This window comes from Cygnus atratus, chromosome 2, assembly GCF_013377495.2.
Source record: "Cygnus atratus isolate AKBS03 ecotype Queensland, Australia chromosome 2, CAtr_DNAZoo_HiC_assembly, whole genome shotgun sequence".
NCBI lineage: Eukaryota > Metazoa > Chordata > Aves > Anseriformes > Anatidae > Cygnus > Cygnus atratus.
In genome coordinates this window covers 45,636,021-45,652,968 of record NC_066363.1, presented here as the reverse complement: position 1 = coordinate 45,652,968, position 16,948 = coordinate 45,636,021, and the positions used below count along the sequence as shown (strand labels likewise).

The window sequence follows — 16,948 nt, the reverse complement described above, 5'->3', positions numbered from 1 at the left end:
CAGATATCAGGTCCCTCTTGCATGCAGGGCATTGCTCCTCAATTTAAGATTTATCAAAGTGGTTCAGATTAGGCTAGAGCCTAGTTCCCCTGTGTATGCTATCGCCTTCAGGCTAGGACTGCAGTCTTGCCATTACTCATGTGAATTGACCCAGCACAAAATGGGAAAGACTTTAAGATCTGAGAGATGCTGGTCTATTTGCAGTTTCAAGAGTATCAGCTAAAAATATATGAGAGGCAAAACCAGCATATAGGAATACACAGTGCAGAAGCTGAGTATTCTCTTTGGGCTTAATAATGCAGCTTAACGCTGTTACCTTTTCCATGTTTTGTTTAGTTTTCTTTTTTTTTTTTTCCTGGTCACGTTTCTTTCCTAGTCGCAAGTCCACAGGAACACAGTTTGGGTGACAAAATTTGCAGGTAATTGGGGACGGCTGAAGGAGGCTGTTGTGATCTTAAGCTGTGGGAAGCTATGATGGTGGTGGCTCACATTTCAAGAAGCAAATTTTGCCATAAGGAGATATGCCCATAGGTCCTGAGCTGGAAGAGGGTGGTTAGAGTCCATCCACACCCATTTGACTTTGAAACATACTGAATCCAACAGTGTGGGTGAGGGTTTTCACAGCAGACTGTGGCTGTAGGGTACATTGCTGTATAGATTTGAATGGGTTTGAAGAATTGTAAATTGTTAACATGATTTTCTTTCATCTGCATGGAGAACAGATTGTCTGACTCATTGTTCAAACTTAAATTCCTGAAGTTTCTTTATATTTTTTATATGTTGACGTTGTATTGCAAAGTCTGCTTACTCTGAATTTACCAATACCTTTCAATTTTGCCTGTGTAATTCACAGGGAAACTGGATATTTTGAAGGTGGTTTTTGTTTTTATTTTATAAATTCTCAGCATTGAGGAAAGAAAGCTTTAATTTCTTTTCCAGAACAGCAAAAGTTAACTTTTATCAAAACAGTCCCAAAAATCATTAACTTCTGAGAACTGGGTGTTGTGGAAGAGACAATGAGGAGGCTAGGAACAGACCACAAAAAAACTGTTGATGATCTGGTATGATAAAGCTGCCCTCTAAAAGCATGAAATTAATTTTTTGCAGCCCTTATAAATGTGGGAGGAGGAGTGTGATAAGGCACTAAGCCTTGTATTAAGACACAGATTGTTAGGGACCAGATTGGGAAGCTCAGAATGAGTGAGCAAATTGAGGTGTTCCCAGAATCTTTGTTGATGAGAAATGAACGTATAGTGATTTTTTTTATTTTTTTTTTATTCAGCTCTGTGTTAAAAATGTCTTTTGTTGCTTCTTTTGAGTAAAGGCTCAAGCTGCAACATTTGTGTTTGTGGTGGTGGTGGTGGCATTTGTAATGAAGTAAGGCCAGAGGTTGCCACTATTTGAGCTGTGTGATCACATAATAGTGGTTTCTGACCTAAAAAGAGCAGACAGTGTATAACAACAAGAATTGTCAGCATAAATATCCTGCCCCACTGCTTAGACCATCAATCCAGACTGATTTCTTGGGTTTGGGAGGAAGTAATGTTCAGTGATAAGCATGGAAATAGAGAGTAAAATGTATCTTGGAAGTTAAGATTAATATGAAAGAGACCTGCTGAATTTACATACAGAGTTGTGTGATGTGAAATGCGTGCTTTTTAGGTGTACTCCTGCAGGTTGCAAGAGTGCTGAACAAATTTAATGAAGCCTTAGAATAAGGCACTCTCCGAAGAAATCCAGAATTACCACTGTCTGTGCTTTTGCCAGGGGAAATGTGGCCCAGAAAGCAGGAACAGGACTGTACGCCAAGCTCATGGTTCACCCCCAAAGTTCAGGGGCATGGTGGAAAGTTTCATTCTGAAGTTGGCTTATTTTGGAAAATATGGGATGATGTGTTCCTTTCTTCCATAGATACTTTTTTTTCCCCTCTTGTTCACAATGGCAGGGTCTTATAGGCTAGCAGAACATTGTGCTGGCTTCTGCATGGATGAAAGGGCTGTACTGTGCCTGCAATATTCTAAATGGACCTTTTCTCTCCTTACAGGAAAAGGAATGAAGAAAATGAGCAACATCTATGAATCAGCAGCCAATACCCTGGGAATTTTTAACAGCCCATGCCTGACTAAAGTGGAGCTGCGAGTTGCATGCAAAGGCATATCAGATAGGGATGCCCTCTCAAAACCAGACCCTTGTGTCATCCTTAAAATGCAGTCACATGGCCAGTGGTTTGAGGTGAGTGTTTAATAAAATAAAAATAATTCTTATGATGCTTTAGAATGGCATAACAAAACTGAGACAAAATTCAAATAGCAAGAGCAATAAAGAGAAAAAGCAATTGGAAGCCTGTGGCAAAATCTTGCAAGACAGATTTTCCATTGACTCTAACACTTTGAATCAGATTCTTAATGATACTTCGAACTTCTCTTTGGAATTCCTATTAAAAATTAAGATGATTAAAGTATAAAACATCATAAAACTTCTCCCTTTAGACATTCTTGTTTCATAAAAGCTATATAACAGCAGAGATAATGATAGTGACCATTATAACATGCTTTCCAATCAAGAGAAGTAAAATGCTGTGGAACAGAGGAGTATTTATTACTAGCTGGCAAGGAATTCAATAACAGCAGTTTGATTTGCAAATTTTGAGCATTGCAGTTGGATTCATAGTTGAAGTTAGTAGCAAAAGCTAATGCATTTGCCTTATCAATTTGCATTGTATTTTAGATTGCACATTTGATAAGAAAAAAATAACACTAAGTGAGAATCTTAGAAACCATTTGAATGATAAATAGGAACAAGATGTCCTAGAAACATGCAAATTGTTAATGAAGACCATTAAACTGAATGTTAGATTTTAAATGAAATCTTGGTGGTTATTTTACTTAAAAGTTATGCTTGAATGTCTGTGGTTAATCAAGCTAAAAGGCATGAATTTTTATGGACAGTATGCATGAGAAAACAAGGTATGTGTCAAATCCAGTTCTTCTCTCTTTTTGAGTGAGTATCCCTCATTTTTCAACAGTTTCAGCATTCAGAATACAATAGTTTTCTGTAAAAAAAAAAAAAAAAAAAAAAAAAAAAAAAAAGAAAAAGAAAAAAAAAAGGGAAAGGAAAATCCTAAAATGTTATGTTTTTTAATTTAGCATGTTCAGCCAAGTCTGTCAGACTTCAGCAGTCTTGTTCCAGTTATTCCAACTGTGTGGTTTTGATCTGTGGACCTCTGAAATTTTTCCAGTGCAGGGTCAGCACCAGCAGAACAAACTTCAGTATTTTGGCTGTAGTCTTGCTCTTTTCTGTTTGTTGCTGTGTAAGCATTAGATAGGTCTCTGGTAGAAAATGAGTCTTTAAGTAAAAGTAATTGTCTAAATCTCCCTTCTTTTACTTTAAAGCCATTCCCACTTGTCCTATCATTGTCTTCCTGAGCAAAAAGTTGCTCTCTGTCTTTTTTATAAGCCTCCTTTAAGTATTGAAAAGCTGCATAAGTTCACCCCTGAGCCTTCTCTTTTTCAGGCTGAACATCCCCAGCTCTCTGTCTTTCTTCATAGGAGAAATTCAGTGTCTTCATGTAATTGAAATGTAAGATGATATAATAGGAGGGGAAAAAAAAAGGAATTCTAGCTAGCCATGCAAAAAGGAGCATTTAGCTATGCTACATGGAATTATTCAGGTAGTAGGAATTAAACAAGTAGTGAATTAAACATCAAAATAAGTGAAATGCTCTAATTGGAAAGGACAGATCCAAACTTTTGGGGCCATTTCAGTTCTCCGAATAACTAATAACTTTGAGTACATTTCACACAATTTCTCCCTGGACAGTTATGGGGAGGGTAGATTTAAATTATGTATTCTTAGGTTGTAATGGAGGTTCCCTTTATTTGATGTGGTTTTTAATTTGAAAAGTGTTTGAATAGAGAAATTCTTGCAGAACAGATCTGCTTGCTGATACGATTGTCATCTTACGGCAGTTGCTCCTACTGTCTAATGAAAGTCCAGGGTATTCATTTTAGTATGAACAAAAAGTTTTTATTAGTTCATGTTCCTATCAGTACTGCAGAGTTAATACAGCTCTGGCATGATGAGCCATTTCCTATTCTGGCCCACACATTCTCAACAGAATTTTTAATTAAGTTCCAATTGCTGAATTAAATTGAGCAGAGTCACTCAGGTATATCTGAAGACATAATTTGGCTGGAGGAATCTTCTGCTGATGACAATCTGTTATCCAGCAAGACCCGAGACTGTAGACAGACTAATAATTAAAAAAAAAAAAAAAAAGATCTAGGTACTGGTAAAGTGAATACATTCAACGTAGAAGTTACTGAATGACAACACAAAGAGAATTGGAACATAAGAGTTTAAGAGTTTTGCATCTGTGGATTTAATGAATTCATGAAGATGTTGTGAACTTACAGACACCTGAAAGCCCTTATAGGTTGGATGTCTTCAAACAGATTGCAGCAAAATTCCAGTGTACGTTGAGGACTTCTGAATAGGGAGCAGCTGGGTTGAAGGTGGCTGAAATACAGGTTATGGTCTATATGTGGTTGTGCTCTTGCAAGTAGGTGCTGTAGAAATGTATGGAAGATACTAAGGACTGCCTGCACAGACCCGAATGGGTCAGAGGCAGCTGAAGCTGGTGGGCTTAGGCTATTGAGATTGCACTGTCCATGAAACTAGAGATGCAAGGAAGTGGTGAATTGGTGGATTCACTCTACAGAAGCAGATGATTGCTGAAAGCGAGGAGTCTGTGCATATTTGTCTTTGGGAAAATTTTGACAAAACATGGCAGCCTGTCCCTGTGGGAGAAGTAATTTTTTTTTTTCAGTTCTGCAGTACCGTATGTGCATGTGTGTGCGTTTGTATAAATTATGTCACCCACGCGTATAAATAGAGAATGAAAATATCTGTGCTGTTGTAGAGTGGGTAGATGCTGTTTCCAGATATTGGAAACTGCATGTGTAGTGTTTAAAACATGGTTGTGGGGTATGTTTTGTTTTTTAAAGAACAGTCATTGGAAGGTGTCCATGTTACTGCACAGCTGTGAAACCATTAGGAGCACATGCAGGACACAAGTACTCAAAGCAGTCTCAGTATTGTCCCCGGTTCTGGCACAGATATACTTGCTGTTTTTTCTTTCTTCCTGTCTGGGTAGGTGTTTCCCTAAAAACAGACATGCTCAAGCACCGTGTGCACACAGCTCCCCACACGCATATATCTGTATGCATGTTAATGCTGTCTGGAAAGTGCGGTCTGCACCAATGTAGAATTAAAATGATATATTGTATCTCACAGGAAAGTGGTCAATCTGCTCTTTCTCTTGCAAGAAGTTTGCATTTTCAGCCTGAGATGACAGGGTGTGATGTAGCAGAATTTAAGATTATACTATCCATATTTACTAAAAGACAGTTTGCTGATCCAGGGTTGAATTTTGGCTCTCCTGGGCCTTAGTTTTAGGCAGCTACAGTTGCAGAATGGCCAAATGTTGCATGCTTTTAATTGTTTAGGAGAATTATTTGATGGCTGTTTTTCAATATTAATTTGAGTTTAATTACTGAACTAAGCTTCAGGACAGTGAATAGCTGGATGGGGTACTGGAGTCAGGCAAAGGTATATGATGATAAACTCATTTTCTCCAATGATTATATTACCCACCTGCAGTGTGAATGTGCTTGTGTTATAAATGTTAATTTGCATGTAGTGCTGCAGTCTTCATCTGAGATGTGCTAGCACGGAAATTGTCATTAACTTGTTATTACTGAGAAAGTAGCTTGGCCCTTTTCACAGGTTGTTATCTGCATATGGCAAGTACACATGTTATTCTGAAAATGGGGTATGTTGCTGAGCTGTGTCTCATCATACGAGATTTACATGAGATCAGGAGGTGTAATACAACCTGATGCAACCAGATGGAATGTGTTGTCTGTGAAAACAGAAGAGCAGCTTTGGACAAGAGTAGCTGTGTCTGGAAATCAGAGAGAGTTTCCTGTAGCTGTATTCTTAGAGCTTTCTGCAGCAGGACATAGAGTATCTGCTACTTTGTGTACTTAAGGAGCCAACAGGCATTCTTGCTTTTTTCCTCTAAGTTTTTATTAGTCTTGAAGTAAGAGCAGAGGAAATAAAACAGCACCAAAGACAGCATGCAGTTGCTAAAATTCATGTTGATAGAATGGGGTGGTTTTTTTTTGGATGGATAGGTTTGTTTACTGAAATAGATTTTTATTTACTTTTTCATTGAAATGTTGATTGAAGACACAAATTCAATGAAACCCAGCAAGTTTTGATGGAAACACCTAGGGGAAAACCACAACTTTTCATCTTGGTGTTTTTAAGATATAAAGCAGTGACTTGTCATTTAGCATGGCACTTGATTTCAAGGATTGGTTTGATTTGCACCTCCCCCTGAGGAAACTGGTTCACTCTTTCCTTTTGCTTTGACCACTAACCCAGTACAGCTGCACGGACCCTCATGTAAGCAAACAGTAGAGAGCAGTTGGCTTGGAAATGAATTGAAGTGATTAACACATAAAATACCAGTGGAGTCTGCTGAGCAGGCTACCTAGAAATCAAGCTACAGGAAGGATACTGTCTTGCTCTTCAACTTTATCTGCTTTTCCCTTTAGTTCTCTTTAATTCTAGCATTCCTGTCTTTCCTCCTCCTCTTCTGCCTCCTCACTTGTCACAGCTCCAGATTTCCAAGAGTCTGCTGCCTCCTTTTGCTCCTCTACATTTTGGAGGATGGTGGGGCTCCCTGCCCCTTCCTAGCATGGGGTAAGGATCTGAGGAGAAGACCTTGAGGCAGACTTCTGCTACTTGTTTCCATAGATACCCAAAAGTCTCTCTTGTGTTATCCATCTGTAGCTGTTACAGCCCACCACAGAAGCCAATGAGCCATGAAATAGGGGAGTCTGTGGGTTGACATGTTCCATGACTCTACTGAACCGTTCCAAAATAATTACAAAAGCACTGTGAAGAGAATAGATATATTCTTTGCTGTATTTATTTGGTGTTTTATATACTTTTTTTTTTTCAGTTCATATGGATGAACAGACTAATAGATGAAGCCTGTGGATGGAAAAGAAAGTTTAATTATCAGAAAAAAGAGCTACCACCAGCAGTAGCCATACAGAGCCAGCTTTAAGACCGGTCTAACCCCTGTCTCGCATCTGCTGGTTGATGACAGTGAAGAAGTGTGTGAGATCGGGGAAATGTCAAAGTGTCTTTCCAGCTTGCTCTGCCAGTCTCCAGCTCAGGGACTTCTTAAAGGAGTTGCTTATGCCTTTGTAATTAACAATAGTAGATTTAATTTCCATAACTCAGTTTCAAATAATTTTAAAAGTTTTTTTGTATTTAAAAAATAAGCTTTCACAATACCCTGGGACATAGGGTTCTGTAGTTGTTCTTCAGTTGAGTAGTTGTCGAATAAGGTAATATTACTTGTAATTTTATTTCATTTTGTTGAAACTGCTGCTTACTGATCCATTTTAAGTTCCTCGTTCCTGTATTGGAGGAGACACTGAAAATCCCTATTCATTTTCTCAATACAATTTTGCATTTTAATCTTTTGATTTGTCTGTCACTGTGTTAGGTGACAACTGTAATGTCCTGTATTTTGAAGATTAAGTATATCTATCCCATCAAGGAGCATAGATTAGTTTGGATGGTTGGTTGAATGAACCACTTTTATTTCAAAATACTTCAGAGATGCAATGCTGAAAGCTTTTGCTATATTCCCATAGAGATTTTCAAGCAGTAATTTGAGATTTGTCCTGTGCTTTAAAGAGCTGTAAGGCATCGCAAAGAATTGGTTTATTGGATGTTTGGTGTCTTTGGGGATTATTTTTTTTAATGTTAGTTTTACGGTTTTTAATGTTAGCTAGAGCAGATTCTAGATGTTTTTTTCATGTTAAGATTTCAACTTGGTGAACAGACATCCTGTACAAAATTAATTGTAAAGTTAATAGTAAGATGAACATACCAGATTATGAAGATTTTTCTCTGGAATAAAAAAAAAAAAAAAGTGTTATGAAGTCCTGATGAGATGTTTTATATCAGCTTATGGATGGTGGAAGGGAGGTGCTTTCACTCAACAGCTCTCATGAAATTAGCTCCTCTCATTGTGAAGACATTTCTGATCTACGCGTTGGGGTTTCTTCTCTTCTGGATATAGGGAGGGTCTGATAATTGAAAATACTACCTGCATTTTTTCTGACCAAAATTAAGGTCAAAGTTTTTAATCAAATATTTCAATGGATTTATTGAAAATGCCTTTGGACTTATGCAGATCTTGGCTGATGAAAGTCGATGGGAAAGAATTGAGTCTTTAACTGAAGTGATCAAGACCTTCATCAGAAAAGTAGGGCAATGAGATTCTTTTTAAGAATCTCATTGAGATTCCCTCATTGAGGAAAGGCTGTGAGACCTGTTCAGCCTGGAGAAGAGAAGACTGAGAGGGGATCTTATCAATGTGTATAAATACCTGAGGTGCGGGAGACAGAGGGATTTGGCCAACCTCTTCTCAGTGGTTTGTGGGGATAGGACAAGGGGCAACGGCCACAAGATAGAGCACAGGAAGTTCCGCACCAACATGTGAAAGAACTTCTTCATGGTGAGGGTGACAGAGCACTGGAACAGGCTGCCTAGGGAGGTTGTGGAGTCTCCCTCTCTGGAGATACTCAAGGCACGTCTGGACGCCTACCTGGGCAGCCTGCTCTAAGGAGCCTGCTTTGGCAGGGGGGTTGGACCCAATGATCTTTCGAGGTCCCTTCCAACCCCTTTGATTCTGTGATTCTGTGATTTAATGGTACCGTGTGGCCAAGGGCCTACTATTTATGACTTGGAGCTGACAGTCTTAGTTGTCTGGCTTGTACCACCCAGATATCTCAGGTCCTTAGAGCACCTAGTCTTGCACGCAGATCTGTGCCCTGCACCTCTTGCAAATAGTGACCTGTTAGCACAAGTGTTGATTATTCACCTTTGCACCTAATAAGAAGAAATAGGATTGGTCTTGCTGCTTTCATTTCCCAAAGAGTATTACTAGAAGATGATGATGAAGAGTTTCACAGGCGACATTAGAGCCCTCTTGTTCTGACTCCTCAGACAGAAAGCTGTGATTTTATTTGCTCCACAACAATGTGCCGAAGTATATGGCTTTATTAGCCTATTGTATCCTCATAATTCAGTATTGTATTTTTCTTTCTTCTCATTCATTAAGTATTTGTTTGATACTAATGAATGCTTCTTTGCTTAAGAATACTTGGTAGCCTCTGTTGCTGCCAAGATTTGCTTTTGGCTTCTTTCTGCTGCTGATAAATTACCCATAAGTCTTTCTGTATGGTGAGTGACAAAGTCAGCTCATCTTTCTTGAACACCACTGGAAGTCTGTAGGGTCAGGCTATAGGCTAATTGAATATTTTATCTCAATCCACTCTCAGCCTGAATTCATCTCATTGGATATTTCACTTTTCAAGACTCAATATTTTAGAGGCCTACCCTGTTCCATGGGTTTGTCAGTTGAAGAGCTGCTGTCATTACTTCTTTCAGGAAATATATATATATTTTTCACTTGGGCATGGTCCGGTTCTACAACTTAAGCAGAGGAGAGGCCAGCAAATCACTAGCTTTCTTCAGAGAAACAGAGTTGGTTTGGTATCTTTCCTTCTAAATTCTTAGCCTGATGTGGGTATTTAAAAGTGACACGCTTTTTGAAAGACCATTTCATTCTAATCAAGACAGGTGGGACTCTACTGTGCAGTTTTCCCTCATATTCTACAGAACATCTTTCATAGTATTCTGTTATCTCCTAATACTTTGAGTACATTTTTTTGAACATATATGCATAAACTCAAAACGTAGAATTGCATTTTATGGTATCCTCCTTTTTAAAAAGAAACACAACTCTATTTCCCAAGTCTTTCCCAGCTTGTTATGCAAAGTCAGAAGTCTGAAAACTAAAGGTTGTAAATCTTTTGTGTTGGCAAATATTTTATTAAAGTGGGCACTGGGAATTTTTTTCCTTCTGTATCTAATTTAGAAACATGAACATCATTAGCTTTTGATGAGATTTTTCTTTTTATACCCCAGATAGTAATAAGTGACTATTTATTTTAAATCCATTTTATAATAACCGTTTTTGCCTTTATCCTTTATCCTATCCATCACTGCTGCTTTCTCTAGAGCTTTCTCCCTGCCTCAGCTTTTAGATGTAGCCACAGTGCTTTTTTCCTCTCTCTTTTTACATCAACTAGTCTTTAAATTTAAACTCATTTGAATCAGACAGATTGTCTCAACTGAAGTCAAATGCTGTCACTTTGAGTCAATATATATGAAATATCTTAATGTTCCACTAGCTCAAACAGCAATCTCTGCTGCTGTAGTGCAGTTTGTGGAACATGATGCAGGCACAAAGGAAATAGAAAACTTGCATTGTAGAAGTCAGTTTTCTTACTGAGAGTGGTCATGTTTGGGCTGGCTGCTTCCCCTCTACCAGAGCTGTGGGATCGTTTCCTGCAGCAGCAGCAGGATGATGGGTTCTGGTCCTATCTGTCCAACTAAATCTCTTCAGGTCCCCTGTCCTCATGTCATGGCAGAGTGAAGAAGTTTTTCTCATAGTTTGCATAAATGAATAGAAACAAGTGTACTCCTGGGAAGTCTGGAGGGAGAACTTTCACAGAGAGGTGATAAAAGCAACATAGTCTCTCCCTGGTACCATGGCTTGGAGCATCCTCTACTGGGAATGTCTGTTGTTGGGACCATTTTCAGGAGCCTTCCATCAGGAAGCCTTCCATCAGGAGCCTTCCATCAGGAGCCTTCCTGGTAAATCTGGGAGAACCACAGAAATAAAAGAATTAAAAAAAAAAAAAAGTGGGATCACATAGTAATTTTTCGAAGTTAGGAAAAATCAGTTTACTGTACTAACTTAGATGAAAAGCTGAATGACTTGTACATGTTTATATCCTGTTCCATGATCCAGTGAAGAGTGTCTTGTGAACAATTTCTATATAGCCATCCTCTAGGTGCCATTTTCAGTTATTGCACTACCATGGTTTTGCAAGCCAGGCTATACACATATCTTTTTATTTGTACTTGAGAAGGAGGGAACTTGGACTGGGTGTTTGTCTACCATATTTCTCCATGCCTTTGCATACGTTTGTGTGTTGTTGCTGGTTGAAATATCTTGAACAGTTTTAGGCTGCCTGAGAAGTTTGCTTCATCTGAACCGGTGAGCGATTGCAGTTGTGAAATATGGAGAAAAAACTGGAAGGAATTTTCTATCCTTGTATGTATCTCATTTGGTCAAAATACTCTGGCTGACAAACTATACAATTTATTTAATAAGCTTTTTGCTCCATGAACAGGGTACTTGAATGAAGTTTTTCCACACAGTTGTGAATACTTCTTTGTTATTGCATTTTCATCAGTATTTCTGATTGTCTTAAGACATGTTTGGAAATACTGCCCATAGCCATGCTATTTGGTAGTACTCAATTCATGCTTCACTAACTTTTCAGAACTTCATCTCGGAATAGCTTTCCACAGAGCTGTGACGTTTAAATAGGGGTCTCAGTCATATTAATAAAACAGGAGCTTTCTAATATTTACTTTTTAAACCAGGTCAACTCTTGTTGTTTTGTAGTGTAAGTAAGTTAAAAAAAATAAAAGGAAAAGGAAGAGCATTCACAGTGTTTTCAGAATTACGAAGACATGAGGAAAACGAAGGCTTTCCAGTGCCCATGCTGCTTTGGCAAGACTGGATAACTGGCTTGTTTAAATCAGTCATGATTTGTATATCTACAGAATAGGTATGAAGTTGTCGTCACCTGTAAGGTTAAATTCTGGTGTATGATGTTTACTATTTGTACTCTTCATATTACACGGAAGATATATATGGTCATGAACAGATCTGAGGGCTTGCAAATACGCAAATACCCTTCTTTTTATGTCTAATCGGGAATAATTTTCTTTTACAGCAGAAAGAAATCAGCATAATAGTCTGTAAAATCTATAGTAGTAAACCCTGATTGCACGAAAAAGGACAGTTGGGCTTATCTGTGCACAAGCAAGTCATGACAGCGTTTAAGCAGAAAGATGGCTTCATCAGGTAAAGGAGCTTAAGGGGGAGAAGTACCCTTGTTTTAAAGTGTCCCTGTGGGACAAGAGATGAGTAGCCTGCACTGAGAAGGCAGAGGTGTTGGGAAATTTTAAACAGTGGTTCCCTTGCAGGCTAAGGCTAAAAAATAAATAAAAAATTGATGGCAGTGAAGAATGAGTTAAGAAAGCTTGCTTTCTCTACATCCCTCTCTACTCAGGAGTTAAAACAAAGGTTGTAAAGTAGAAGCTGTGATGGCTTTTCTCATGCAATACTGTACTAGGTTGTTGCAGATATAGACACAGACACAGACACAGATTTCTAGGTTGGAAGAGACCTCAAGATCATCGAGTCCAACCTCCGACCTAACACTAAGTACTCCACTAAACCATATCGCTAAACCATATAGCTCTTCATAAGAGCTTTGTCAGTAGCATTCAGCAAAGGAAGGAAAACAAAGAGTTGATAATAAAAATATAAGTAATTAGAGAAATGTTAATGCTACTTTAAAAGAAAAAAAAAGTTTCCTGATGAAGAGGCATCACAGAATACCAGTAGCTCATGTGGCTGAATTACCTCAGGGAGAACTTTGCTGCAATCCAGTCCCAGTCTGTAAAGTGAGGGGATGCATTATCACTACACTTGGCTTTAAGCCTGCCTGGCTGCTTTGAGTATGCTTTGGTATTAACTGAAAGGAGAAATGCTACAGCTCTGCATGGGAGGAATTACCATGCTGCCATTAGCAGCCCAATGTTCAAAGAAAGGCATTTTTGATCCTTTTGCTCGCTTTCCCTGCAGTTTAATTATCTGTTAATCGGATATGTAGTTTTTAAACTCTAGACTAAGAGTGAAAGCCTGCTTTTATCATGGGCAGGCAGACACGCATTTCAGATTAGCTCAGTGATATGTCTGCATCTCATGAGCTATTTATTACAGATACACAAACTTCGTGCATCTCCAGGACAGATTTTAAGCCTGACTTGACTTTAGTAGTCTGACAGATTGTGATAAACCTACAGTAAACAGGAATCTTTGGAGCTGGTTTTTAAGTAGATAATTCATTTGATTGACTTGGTCCGTTACTTCTTAACCTGTAGTATCAGAATGGGGCAGACAGATTGTCAGCAACATCATGACCTTCTTCTGCTTTTACTGGGAGAGATTTTAGAGCTCAATATGAATTGTTTTGTGAAGGTACCAGCAAGGGAAGAGCCGTTACGAAAGACTGAGAACAACCGATTTAGGAAAACAGGCAGACTCAATGTGAGTGTTCTTTGGAAAGTCTTCTATTCCAATATTTGCTGACCAGAGATACCAGATTCATGAAGTTGATTTTGTTTAAAATCAGTGCATAACAAGGTACCATGCTGCTGATATGGATTGTTGGAGCTTAAGTTTATGCCAAGAAAAGTAAAAGCAATTTCACTGGAAGTATTTTTCATCTTCTCTCGTATTTGGTAGTAGCTTAAAAATATTTTGCATTAGTTATGCTGTAATCAGGCCAGAATGTAGACCTAATGAAATCTAATTGAAAATTGAAGTGTCCAAACTACATTTCCATATAGATATAGTGATCTTATCTGTTAACAGATATTTTCAGTCTTTGCGTGTTTTGTTTTTTTTTTCCATTTTAAGAAAAGAAACGGATTGATGTTTTTTTCTTTCTCCTTGAAATCTTTTCACTTTCACATATAAAAAATAAAATTCAAGCTGAGCCACTTTGCATCAATTATCTACATAGCTCTGAATTCAGATTTTTTTTTTGTATAGTTTGTAGTATTCAAGTTGTATGTGATACTTGTGGGTGTTTAGAGCAAACACAGAGCAGAATACAAAACCAGAGGGTATTTCTGCATAAATTACTCCCCTCCCATCCTGATTTCCATTTAAAAAAAGCAGAAACTCTTTCACAAAAATAGGTTTCTGTCTCTTCTGAATCTTACTTGTCAAATAAAAAGGACTTTTTGCCCATCACCTCACAGCTTGCAGACCACCTAATTGACTAAGTGTTCTTGTGCTTGTGCAGCAGCTTTGCTTTTAGTTGTTTTACATTTTTACTTTGCAAGCTAAGACTGCATCTCAGTAAAATGCTAGAACCACAATTTCTGCTTTTGTTCTTTTTACTACCCTTTGTGTTCTTCCACATGAAGATCCTAGAAGGTGATGTGTGAACTGATTATGTCAGAGGAGTAAAGCTCAGAGCTGAAAGTGCCCCATGTTCCTGGCAGAGGGCTTGGAGTGGCTGCTACCACCAGCAAACCACTGCTGCTGACAGGAAAGCAAACTACTTTTACTGATCTTGGCTCTACACAGGTGCTACTCACCAAAAATCTCAGGACACTGTGGACAGTCTGTACAACACCTGTACTGTCTGGGTGTAGGCTGCTTAGGTGATCAGGCTTGACAGATTTACTTGGCTTTTTTTTCAAAATGTCATGCTTAAAGATGGTAAAATGTGTGATGAGCCAATTCTTGGTCTAAATAGTCACTGGAACTGGATATTGACTGAATAGTCAATGGTCACTGGAACTGGAATCATTGATGTAGTTCTCTATCAGTAATTACCAAGTTCAAAGACACACAGTGTATTTTTCAAGACAGTTTCTTTACAGTTTAGTTGAAATTCATAATCAAATATTAACTACAACTATCTAAGGTAAATCTCATCATTTTGTGAGATGCTCAGTTTTTATTCCACACCTGCATGCACAGGAAATCGTGGTTTTGAAGCAGAAAACTGTCCAGTTTGATAATTACATTTTGTCTTGCTATACATAATCAAAATGAAAATATGGGTATGGAGGCTTTTGTTCTTCAAGTGCTTGGAAAAACTCATTATCTTACTATTACATCAGCAAGCTCATACACGCTGTGGGTGTAGAACTGGCTGCTGGTGCAGAACCAAGTGCAACATATCACTTCTGTATGCTTCTTTAGGGAAACATTACGGTGATCACTGAACCTTGTTGTATTTAACTTTAAATGCTGTTTGAGGACTGATTAGACTGCTGTAGCCTTGCTACACGTGTAAACTTAAAAGCTTATAATATGTCACTGTCACACTAACTATGGACTAGATTCAGTAACCTTACTGCCCTGCCTGCCCTTTTGATTCCCATGGGTGCATGAACTGTTCTGTCAGCGACAGTGACATTTATTGTTTAAAACCATATCTGCATTTCTTCTAGCTTATTTTGGACATACCAGCTGCCATACATGTTTTTCCTATTCTGCACAGAAAAATGCGATTTAAAGACCTGCACTTTTGTTTCTCTGTTTGACGTTGTGGCCTTTATGTTGTCAGCTCATCCAGTGTTTCAGGTATATTTACTGCCTGCTGCATGCTTAATTCTGTTCAAGGCCCTGTGCTTGCCTGCTTGCTTCCTTGGTTCTTTTTTATGTAAATCACAAGTTAGTTCTTTTATCAGCTTTGCATTAATCTTATTATTTCTCTTTATAAAGAAAGCAATTCATGGATTTTGTCAGGAGTGTTCCTTCTATCTGTAGGGTCATGGGTGTTACCTGATGTTCTTTTGTTTAGCTCAGTGATTAGGTCACTTCCAGATTGTTACAGCCAACTTGACTTTTCTATATATATAGCTGCTTCCTCCTCAGGAATGTGTTGAGATTCTCTAAATTTTGGAAACGAGGTATCATAACTACCCCGTGTTATGGAGAGTGGAGGGAGAGAGGGAGAGTGGAGAGTGAGACTTGTACTTTGTAAAAGTTAAAATTCTACATGCAACTCCAGGTCCTCACAAAAGTGTTATTTTGCAGTTCAACTTCTAGGTGATGCTGTTTGTTTTATAAACTTCCAGAGATTTTTTTTTTCCCACAAATTTTCATTGGTTGGGGATTTACTGCTCAACATCAAATCACATTATTGGCATTGAAAATAAAGTACTTGCACAGCTTGCATGCTCGTTTTTTAATTTATTCTATAGATTTTGCTTTTTAGGATTTATCCAGTATTGTAATGATTTAAAGTGACTGTATCCTGACCTTCAGGTGTCCCTGCTTTATGTGGAGGGGAAAAAAAAAAAAAAAAGGTGGTCGCAAGTCTCAGGTTCAATGGAAAATAACACAGTGCAACTCTCTCAACTAGATATTTTGTTTCTGATTATTATTATTATTTTTTTAATTATGAAACCTTCCCATTTTATATAGTTAGGACTTAAAGAATGAAAGGAAACATTATTGTACTTTAAGGAATCATTCAAAGGCTTGAAGTTTTCCTTCATATTTTAGGAGAACTGTGTCAGCAGTTTGCTTGTGTTATTTTTGGAAGGGTAATACTAAGAACCCCAAGGAATACATGCATCTTTAATAAACTTTGAAACCAAGGAAGCCCATATTTTTGAATACATTTTAATTGTATGAGTTGGGAATATTTTTAAATAGGATTCTGCCACAGTGATGGAGTTCAGAGTTTATATTGTCACAGTATGCCTCTTTCCATCTGTATATCCCCTTTTAAAGCAGCTATGTGCTCTTACTCATTTTACTGGAGCACAGCTGATGTGGGCTAATTATTTTTTTCCTCCCTTGCATTGTATCACTCTGCTTTTTCTGCTGATTTCAGCTGGAGTTGGAGGTCAGTCTATTTAAAGAGCACACACTTTTATCTTGATGTCTCTTGTGAACTGCTGTATAATTTGGCTACTCCTGGGGATCTTTGTGGTGAGAATACATAATTTACTGACCATCTGTCTGGCTTTTCCTTTCATTTCAGCTTTATCCTTCCCTTACCTGAAAAGGCTGCAGTTATGTAACATGTATGTAGAAGTGTAAGTAAACTGCTGGCCACATTACATACCATGATTGTCATTCAAAAGTCAACTTTGTGCCAACAATTGCTGT

At 38.1% G+C, this 16,948-nt stretch overlaps 1 protein-coding gene across 2 annotated transcripts in view; it reads left to right on the top strand.

Annotated features, from left to right (window-relative positions):
- Positions 1–16,948, top strand: part of CPNE4 (copine 4) — a 243,803-nt gene that overhangs the window by 49,163 nt on the left and 177,692 nt on the right. For both annotated transcript variants that reach the window (XM_050708809.1, XM_035549705.2), the window contains exon 2: positions 2,045–2,232. In XM_050708809.1, coding sequence (XP_050564766.1) covers positions 2,053–2,232 — 180 coding nt within the window. In that variant the 5' untranslated portion in view covers positions 2,045–2,052. The remainder of the gene's footprint in view (positions 1–2,044; positions 2,233–16,948) is intronic.